General features: G+C 42.3%; 1 protein-coding gene across 1 annotated transcript; it reads right to left on the minus strand.

Annotated features, from left to right (window-relative positions):
- Window positions 1–1,038: 1,038 nt before the first annotated feature.
- Window positions 1,039–1,983, minus strand: LOC105239749 (olfactory receptor 1F12-like). Its single transcript, XM_011230996.3, is given in 3 exon segments — window positions 1,039–1,215; window positions 1,217–1,299; window positions 1,302–1,983. Coding segments are annotated over 3 exon segments (942 nt in total).
- Between the last annotated feature and the right edge of the window lie 8,869 nt (window positions 1,984–10,852).

Consider the following 10,852-nt stretch of genomic DNA (forward strand, 5'->3'; position numbering starts at 1 on the left):
CCAGCACTAGGATAAGAGTCTTCTGAGGATGAGTTTCTTAAGATGAATAGGACCTTTTATAAAATTTAAAAAGGACACAGCCATCCTGTTTGGAGTGGAGTTGTGGTGAACATGAATCATGCAAAGCCAGGTATGAAAAGGATTGAACAGAATCAGAATTATATGGTGTTCCAGTGGAGAGAAAATACTCTCTCTCAGCTGGGGAGGTGTGAGGTGTGAGGCATGGTATTTTATCTGACCTTAAAGGACACCTGAAATTTTGATAGAAATGGGCAAGTTGGGCCTGCTGGAACCGCAAGAGTAGAGACTAAAAAAGCACAGTGTGTTTGGTAGAATGGTGAATTTCAGATGGACTGGAGTCAAATGGCCTGTAACTGTGGGACCAGGACTAGCAGCCAGTGGGTAGGGCTTTCTGTGTAATGTTCTTTCAAGCTCTACCATACCCCTTGCAGCCTGCCTAGGTGTTCAGCTGAGATATTGCTGCAGGCGCTCCTGATGCAAATACCTAGAGTATGGAACCCCACCCAGCAGCATCCTAGGCCAAGAGTGGGATGGCTTTGAGGATAATCAAGTCTGTCTCCAGAGCTAGATTCAACCCAGAATGTGGAGATGATGGTTGAGGAAGTAGGAAGTAGTGGAGGAGTTTAGAAATTGGGATGCATGAGGGTTAAGGATTTTGAGGAACTGGGGGTATCTAGGGCTCTCAAAGGGCATCCCTTTGGCACAGGCTATCAGCATAGGCCATAGATTCCTATGAGTTCACCTTTTTCACATGAACCCTCTCCAGAAGGTCTGCAGATAAAGATAATTTGCATCTGTTTATGTGGTTCTGTCTTTAGGGGAAAGTTTATGCCCCTCAGTAGTCTGTGTGGGGGGGCCAAGAAGGGGCTTGCAAATTACTTATGGAGTAATGAGAGAACTCCCTGGCCATGGTGACCCAAGACAATGAGGTCTGTGTTCTTCCAGCCTTCTGTATGTGGAGCCTGTCCCTGGTTCATCCCATTCTCAGCACAGAGGCCCTGAGCGGGGTCTTTGCTGTCATAGCCCACAGGATAAAGACTTCACTCCAAATAGTTTTCTTAGAGCTCCCTTCATGTCTTTGTTTCTCAGGCAGTAGATGAAGGGGTTCAGTATGGGTGTGACCACCATATACATCACTGAAGCCAATGATTCCTTGTCAGCTGAGTGGGAGGATGAGGGATTCAGATAGACCCCCTGTGATGGTCCCATAGAAGAGGAGGACTACAGTGAGGTGAGAGCCACAAGTGGAAAAGGCCTTTCGTTTGCCCCGGGCAGATGGACCTTGAGCACAGCAGACACAATGTGGGTGTAGGACACAAGAATGCTGAGAAAGGGGATGAGGACAATCAAGCCTCCTACCAGCAGAATCATGAGCTGGTTGAGCTGGGTGTTAGAACAGGAGAGCTGGAGCAGGGGAATGAGGTCACAAAAGAAGTAAGGGATGACGTTGCTGGCACAGAACTCCAGGCGAGCCATGAGGACAGTGTGTAGCAGGGAGTGGAGGCTGGCAATGAGCCAGGAGCTCCCCAGCATCAGGGCACAGATTTGCAGACTCATCATGGTGGAGTAGCGTAGGGGGTGGCAGATGGCCACATAGCGGTCATAAGCCATTGCTGTCAGGAGGAAGTTGTCCATGTTGGCAAGCAAAATGCAGAAGTAGATCTGGGTTAGGCAGCCGCCATAGGAAATGGACCGAGTCTGCAACTGGATGTTCACAAGCATCTTGGGGACTGTGGCAGAGATGAAGCAAAAATCCACCAGAGAAAGGCTGCTGAGAAAGAAGTACATGGGCATGTGGAGGTGGGAGTTTGAGCCGATGGCCAGGATGATGAGAAAGTTCCCTGCTGCCCCGACCAAGTACATGACAAGGAAGAGCCCAAAGATCAGCTCCTGCCTTTCAGGCTGGCTGGAGAGCCCTAGAAGGATGAACTCAGAGGCATTCGTGTGGTTTTCTCCCTCCATGATTGGCTGGTCCTGCTGGGAGATCCAGACCAGGCACAGGCTATAGGGAATAGGGGGTGGCACCCATGCCTCCTTTCTTCCCTCATACAACCCCTCAACTCACATCTGGCTAACTCATCTTTCCGTTTGTTTGGTATGAACTCCAAAGAAGGCTCTCCACCTACCAAAGGAGAAGCTTCAACCAGGGAGTCTTATGGCCCCAACAGACCCCAAAGTCAGGGTTTTAATTATTTCAGTACCAAAATGCTGCTGATCCCGAACCTGCAAAGCCCCATCTGCCATCCCTCTAAGGAGAATCCTTGTGACATATGGCCAGGTACTCAGTGGTGCTAACAAACAAAGAGTGCTTAGGGTGTTTTGCCCCCCAGACTTCTGTTGTACTTTCATTCTTTGATTTGAGCAACTGATGTCATCTCACTAGTAAGTAAAGAACCATAGAAATATAGTTTCTTCTTACTTCCAATAAGATAGCCACTGGAAGCCCCTTTCTCTACAGAATTCTGGAACCACAATGGCACATATATAGAACCAGGGGGTATTATTTGTACATATCCTCCTTCCCCCTCAAATACTTTGTCTCCCTTTGTTCCCCTAGTCACATATGGCCCAGGGCTTAGGGTGCCCCGGCTGCCAATTGTCACAGGCCTGGGGTCACCTTGGGTCCTGGTGATGATGATGTGGATGGAGTATATAAGGACAAACCTGGACAGAAGAGCCTGCTGACTGGGACAGCTCAGCCAGCCCTTTCGTTTGGGCTTATCCAGGAAGGGACTTGCCTCTGGAGGGTAAGAGTTGCCCCTGCAGATAACAGAGAGAAACTACAAGTATAATATTGCTCAAAGGAATGGAATGGGCAAAAAGGAAACAATAGGACCGCACTAAACTGGAGTTCATAATAGTTCAGTGTGAGCTCAGCTGAAGTTTCATTAGATATAATATCAATTATTTTCCACTGCTTCACAAGACATAGTTGGGATTTGAGTCCTATGAAAATGTAAATCAGAAAGAGGGAAGGGGGAAAGGAAGAACTTGAGCCGGTGGTGTGCTGAGCGGGGATGGGGGAAGAGCTGACAGGGGAAATCAGTCTGGAAAGCCATGGGGGTGGGGTTATGGCCCACCAGGTACTGGGCAGGGAGTGACAAGGGGAAAACCATCTTGGGAGGTTGCCTTTGTCCACCCCACCATTTTGCTGAGGTGGAGCCTACTTGGAGCAAAGAACTTACCAGTGCAGGTGGGGAGGGTAAAGGAGGGATGGAGATTTTGGCTAAGCTGTAGATCCTAGTTGAGTTCTTGGCCTGCATTGAGAGCTATTCCTTAGTGTGGAAGGTAAACATGCTCCTTCAATTTCACAGCTTTGATTTTCTCCAAAAGACTAAAAAAGTGCTTCCAGGTGAACTTAGCCTTGGGACATCTGTGTAAAGGGGTCATGGGTCAGGGCTTCCCTGAGTGGCCAGGAGAAGGGGCGCTGGGGCAGGAGAAGGGGTATGTGGAGCAGGTGGGATGAAGCAGGGACATGGGGTGGGGAGAGGATCACCTATACTGGGAGGGATACATTCTGAGACGGGGAGCTGCAGCGTGTGTAGTGGCAAATGCTCTGTCCCTTCCTTGACTAGCACTCTTTTCCAACCAGGGTGACACCATCCTCTTTTCCTTCCAATTCTCCATTTCCCCAGAGATGTGGGAGGAGAAGAATTTCTTGTTACTACTTCCCACTTGTTAGGAAAATACTCTTCCTAAATACTCCCTATCTGAAGAAAACCCAAGCTAAGAGAGTCTAACTTAAAACAAAAAGGATTTTTCTCCTAGCTTCTGGATCATTCCTGTCAGCATGCAGACATCACCCAGTTTTAAAAATCCATCCTTGACCCACATTCCCCTCTGGCTGTCTGCTCACTTCTCGACTCCCCCTTTCCACAAAAGTCCTCAAACTGTGGCCACTACGCAAACCCCAGTTCCCTTCTTCCTGTTTGCTCATGAAGCCCCCTTCTGAGGGTTCCCCACAGTCCATGAAACTTCCTTGGTCGAGTCCACCGTTGCCACATCTGAGGTTGGTTCTCAGGCTCCATCCTACTAAAACCATCAAGCTGCAGTTGGTAGGGTCAGTCATTTCCACCTTTTGGAAACACATTCCTCACCAGGTTTCAAGGCACAGTTTTTTTTTATGGCACCCCTCCTGTCTTACTGGTTTCTTGTTCTCAGTCCTTCTCATTCTTCTGACCTATTATAAGGTCATGAGGGCAGGAGCTTTATTTTTATATATTGCTATATCCCCAGTTTCTTTTCTTTTCTTTTCTTATTTTTAAAAAAGATTTTATTTATTTATTTGACAGAGAGAGAGAGACAGCCAGTGAGAGAGGGAACACAAGCAGGGGGAGTAGGAGAGGGAGAAGCAGGCTCCCAGCAGAGCAGGGAGCCCGATGCGGGCCTCGATCCCAGGACCCAGGCCCTGGACCGAAGGCAGACGCTTAACAACTGAGCCACCCAGGCACCCCTGTATTCCCAGTTTCTAGACCATGCTTGGACTAAAGGAGACACTCAGTGTTTTTATCCTGTTGTTGGATGAAGGGATAACTGTTTTTAATGTTCCCATTTGCGACCATACATCTTTGAGATCGGGTGAGACCTTAAAGGTAGTCCTCCTTCACCTGATATCAACCTCGTGTCTCCCAAATGTCACTCACATTTACTTATCACCTGTATTATTGTTTCATTAATACTTTTATTTAACTCACTGATTTTGTTAATTGAAGTTCATTTATTAAAAATGAAAATTTGGGGGGCGCCTGGGTGGCACAGCGGTTAAGCATCTGCCTTCGGCTCAGGGCGTGATCCCGGCGTTTATGGGATCGAGGCCCACATCAGGCTCCTCTGCTGTGAGCCTGCTTCTTCCTCTCCCACTCCCCCGCTTGTGTTCCCTCTCTCGCTGGCTATCTCTATCTCTGTCAAATAAATAAATAAAATCTTTAAAAAAATATAAAAATGAAAATTTGTACTCTGCAATCCATAAGAAAACACTATCACTTACTGAATTTTAGCTAGATACCATTACCGGCAGAGAGTTCTGAGTCTGANAAAATGAAAATTTGTACTCTGCGATCCATAAGAAAACACTATCACTTACTGAATTTTAGCTAGATACCATTACCGGCAGAGAGTTCTGAGTCTGAAATCTACGTTTCCTTGGTTAAAAAAAAAAGAATGTAAAGTCCTAGGGAGGAGTTAGGGAAATAGCACCTGAGGAGTTCTCTGAGAGGGAGTCAGAAGGGCTGAGGGAGAACTCAAAAAGGAATCACTTTCTCACCATGTGATTTGTTGCTACTTGTCTCCAACTTTGTAAACCACCTAAACAAGAAACCTGAGACCCCCGTAGGTACAGGCTCCACACGGCACTAATCCATACATACCTGAACTCAGACACCTATTTGTTGAGGTCTGATCTTGGGCAGCCAGCACACAGACTGGCCTTGTGCTTTGCTTCAGCGGCAGTCCTCCACCTCTCTCTGGTGACCACGACAACTCTGGGGTTTGTGTTGGCTTGAATACGGGACCTGTTTTGCGAGAGCCCAAGGGGTGGAGAAAATGCTTGTCTTTGACTTTGGAGTCCTCATGTTTAATTTTATCCAGTGATCGAGGCAAATTAGCTCTGCTTAAATAATTGAGAAGGGGAAACAAGTTAAAATATAGATAATAAAAGTAAAAATGAATGACCTAGAAAAAGAAAAATAATTTAAGCAGAAATCTGATAATTGATTCCTTGAAAAAGAGTTAATAAGCAATCTTGATAAACAAATGAGAACGAAAATGAGAATGAGGTCAGGATTTGGAATATTTAATAACTAGTACAAAAGATTCGTATTTAAGTTGACTATTATTTTCAGTTAGAGGCTGATACATCTTATCAAATAAAATAGCTGGCTACTCACAGATATGCTCAATATGCCCCAAAGATGCGAAAAGAATTAGCATGAATATAACACAGAGAAAGAAATACAAACGTATTAAACAGTTTGTCTCCAATGAAGAAAATATTCCAACTTTCTAAGGACCAGTTAATCCAATAATAAAAAGTATAAAAACAAAAGTTATGACATAGTAATAATCTGTAAAACGGATTAATAATGTCTACGTACAAGGGTTGTTATGAACATTAAATGAGGAAATATCCATAATGTGCATAGAACAGTGCATTGCACACAGTTGGTGCCCACTTAACTTGGCTATTGTTATTCTGTTATTATTCTTCAATTCATTTTTAGAGGCAGATATGATTTTAAACTTGAACTAAACAAGATAATGAAAGGAATATTTTAGACCAATTTTGTTTGTAGACATAGATCCAAATGCCCCAAGTAAAAAAATGTGCAAGCCAGGAAAACAGTGAATTAAAAGGATTATCCATCAGATTCAAGGAAATCCATTAACCTAGTTTAACACAAAATACCAACTCCTGTAATGAGATCCAGATAAATTTATCAAAACCTTATAGATTAGAACTCTGAAAACAGTAGTAGTGCTTTTTTTCTTAATATGATAAGCAGTGTATTTAAAAACAAGAGTCAATGTCATGTTCATTGAAGACTTTTACTTTTTCCCTAAAAAGAAGAACAAAATATGGGTATTCTCTGTTTTCTTTCTTTTTTTTTGTAATCATTTTTTTTTATCATATTATGTTAGTCACCATACAGTACATCCCTGGTTTTTTATGTAAAGTTCGATGATTCATTAGTTGCGTATAACACCCAGCGCACCACGCAATACATGCCCTCCTTATTACCCATCACCAGTCTATCCCCTTCCCCCTCCCGAAGCCCTCAGTTTGTTTCTCAGAGTCCATAGTCTCTCATGCTTCATTCCCCTTTCTGTTTTCATTCCTTATTTAATATCTTGCTAGAAATGCTGGTGATGGCTATCTGAAAAGTAAAAAGAAATACATAACTTTTTGCAAAATATCTATCTTATACTTAAGCTATTAAAAGAAATGAAGTCACTGCTAAAAATAAAGTTAGCTGAGCAGAGTTGTAGAATGTAATGTCACACATAAATTAGTAAATTGCTTACTGATAGATTAACAGTAAATAACTATCAAAAAAAAAAAAAAAATGGGGGCGCCTGGGTGGCACAGCGGTTAAGCGTCTGCCTTCGGCTCAGGGCGTGATCCCGGTGTTATGGGATCGAGCCCCACATCAGGCTCCTCCGCTATGAGCCTGCTTCTTCCTCTCCCACTCCCTCTGCTTGTGTTCCCTCTCTCGCTGGCTGTCTCTATCTCTGTCAAATAAATAAATAAAATCTTAAAAAAAAAAAAAGGAATGAAAACGGTGATTTCATTTCCACCAATGATGAAATTGAATATTTGGAATTTAATTCAACTTGGAAAATGAAATATTTGTTCAAAGGAAATTATAATGGGTAAAGTAAAGGAATACATAAAACAGAAATATATTCTAATTGAAAGGTTTTAATTAATTCAGATGATCCTGCTTCCAAGTATATAGATATATTATTAACAATAAATATATACCCTATAGCAGGCACTGTACCAAGTACTTAAACATTAGTTTTTAAATTCTACCCCAGAGTCTATATCTTTGCAACTATGATGTATCAATGCAATGGAATATTATACAGATATTAAAAATGACAAAGTGTGTCGATTTCTGGATATTTGTCTATGACATAAACTTTAAAAGCAGAACATAAGGTAGCAGGTACATACAGATGACATCTATGTACATCTGACAACAAAAATATGTTAATTTGGAGGGTAATGGGAACAGTTTGAGGTTTAATTTCTGCTAGTTTTTTCTCTGCTAAGTTGCTTCCATTGAACAAGATTAGGCCATTGTAGGCAGTCACCTGCTCTGCTTCTGAGCATATCTGAGCACCAGCAAACATTTTCAGATGTCTCTGTCAAGGATAAGCATTAGAAGGTGTTGGGAATACTGGATAAGCCCTCATAGTCAGAAATGAGGGTGGGGTTGAGAGAGATTGTCCCGAAACCTAGTCCTGTGTGAGTTTAGGAAGCTTGGAAAGTGATGGGGTTGGAACCCTGCATGGTTTCCGAGGTCCCCTACACGTCTCTGATTCTGCTTGTCTTTGAGAAGTGGAGGAGTAGATGTCTTTAGGCTTACACATTTGGGGGCATTGAGAGAGGATTGTCTTCTTCTGTCCCCACATTATCACTGACCTGTTCAGTTGGTGTGATTTCTGTCAAGCCCACCCAAGGAAGCCACCTCCTCCTGAGTTGCGCCTCCTTTCTAAGGGGAGACAGATAGCTCATAAACATCCTAGAGCTGGAGACTCAAGCCCGGGCCCCATTGGAAGCAAAATGCAGAGCAAGTGTGTAGGGGGAAGGCAGGGTGAGCAAGGAGGCTGAGAGAGCAGGGCTCGTTCCCTGATTCTTGGACCAAGGAGAGATACGTGGGGCTCACACTTGAATTATTTGCAGGGCTGCTCTTGGCCTCTAGGGAGCAATACTCAGTGGGCATTGTTAAAAATAAATGTGCAGTAATTGCCTTGGGTCTGGCTGGGCCCGATTCTCCTGGACTCCAGACACATCATCTCCTTAGGGTTTTTTGACTGGAAAGTTATTACTTCCAGTGGTTTAATTAGTTACTTTTGTCTACAGGAAAAGTCTTAACATTTTCTTACTTTTTATCTTCCGTGTAGGGAATTCATGTTGTTTATTCAATCAGTGTTCAGGTTGATGGTTATTTTTAAAAAATTGTGATGAAACGCACATAATATCAAATTTACTTTCTTAACCATTGTTTAGTGTACATTTCAGTAGTGTTAAGTACATTCATATCATGTGTAACTAATCTCCAGAATTCTTTTCATCTTCCCAGACTGAAACCCTGTACCCATGAAACAACTCCCCATTCCTCCCTCCCCCCGCTTGCTGGCAACCGCCACTGTAGTTTCTGTCTCTGTAAGTTCGCCTGCTCTAGGTACCTCATATAAGTAGAATCTTTCTGTATGTGTCCTTTTGTGACTGGCTTATTTTACTTAGCGTAATCTCCCCAAAGTTCATCAGTGTTGCAGATGTCAGGATTTCCTTCCTTTTTAAGGCTGAATGATATTCCACCACGTAGATACAGTCCATTTTCTTTTTTTATCTGTTGACGAGACACTTCGGTTGCTTCTCTACCTTTTGGTTATTGTGGATAATACTGCTACGAACATGGGTGTACAAATATCTCCTTGAGATTCTGCTTTCAGTTCTTTTGGGTAGATTCCCAGAGATGGAATTTCTAGATCATGTGGTAGTTTTATTCTTAATTTTTTAAAGGAATCTCCAATACTGTTCTCCACAGCAGATATACCATTTCACATTCCCAACAGTGCATGAAGGTTCTGCTTCCTTCACATCCTCATCAACACTTGTTTTCTGTTTTTACTTACTAAAGTTTACTAAGAACAAAGAAGAATCTGCAGAGGGAACATCAATAAATATAATATACATGTGAAACATTTAGGGAATCACAGACAACAGTGTCAGCAAGTATATGCAAGCACGGGAGGGGCACCGTGACTTGGACGCTTCTACTTATGAATTTATGGTCAAGGGGCTAAAACTTTGTCTTGCCAGAGGGAACTCAGGCACCAGCATAAGGTGGAATTTGTTTTGTCTTCTAAGGGCCTCCTTAACCATGATAATTGAAACTTTTGTAATTATTTTGTACAACTGGGAGGAAGGTAGAGTGGATACTATGTTATATATATACACACACACATACACACACGTATATGTACATATATATGGACCTATACTATATATATATAATAGTAGACATTCTAATGGATATGAGGTTTTGATTTGCATTTCCTAAATGATTAGTGCTTTGAACATTTTTACATGTGGTCGTTGGTCATTTGTATATCTTTGGAGAAATGTCTATTCACATCCTTTGCCAATTTTTTTTATTATGTTCAGTTAGCCAGCATATAGAACAACATTTGTTTTTGATGTAATGTTCAACGGTTCATTATTTGTGTATGACACCCAGTGCTCATCACATCACGTGCCTTCCTTAATACCCATCACCTGGTTACCCCATCCCCCAACCCTCCTCCCCTATGAAACCCTCAGTTTGTTTCCTGGAGTCCAGAGTCTCTCATGGTTTGTCTCCCTCTTTGATTTCTTCTCATTCAGTTTTCCCTCCCTTCCCCTGTGGTCTTCCACGCTATTCCTTATGTTCCACATATGAGTGAAACCATATGATAACTGTCTTTCTCTGCTTGACTTACTTCACTTAGCATAATCCCCTCCAGTTCCATCCATGTCGATGTAAATGGTGGGTATTAATCCTTTCTGATGGCTGAGTAATTAATATTCCATTGTATATGTGAACCACATCTTATTTATCCATTCATCTGTTGAAGGACATCTCGGCTCCTTCCACAGTTTGGCTATTGTGGACTTTGCTGCTATGAACATTGGGGTGTATGTGCCCCTTCTTTTCACTGTATCTATATCTTTGGGGCAAATACCTAGTAGTGCAATTGCTGGGTCATAGGGTAGCTCTATTTTTAACATCTTGAGGAACCTCCATACTGTTTTCCAGAGTTCCTTTGCCAATTTTTTGATGAGGTCTTTTTTAAATTTATTAAGTTGCAGGAGTTCTTTATATATCCTGGATATTAAGCCTTTATCAGTTATATGATATATAAATATTTTGTCCCATTCCATAAGTTGCTTTTCACTCTATTCATTGTGTCATTTGATATACAGAAGTTTTAAATTTTGGTATTCATGTTATCTATTTTTTCTTTTGTTTCATTTGCTGTTGGTGTCATATGTAAAAAATCACTGCCAAATCCAATAGCATGAAGGTTTTACCCTATGTTTTCTTCTAAGAGGTTTTTTTTT

The sequence above is a fragment of the Ailuropoda melanoleuca genome, chromosome 10 (genome assembly GCF_002007445.2).
Source record: "Ailuropoda melanoleuca isolate Jingjing chromosome 10, ASM200744v2, whole genome shotgun sequence".
Lineage (NCBI taxonomy): Eukaryota > Metazoa > Chordata > Mammalia > Carnivora > Ursidae > Ailuropoda > Ailuropoda melanoleuca.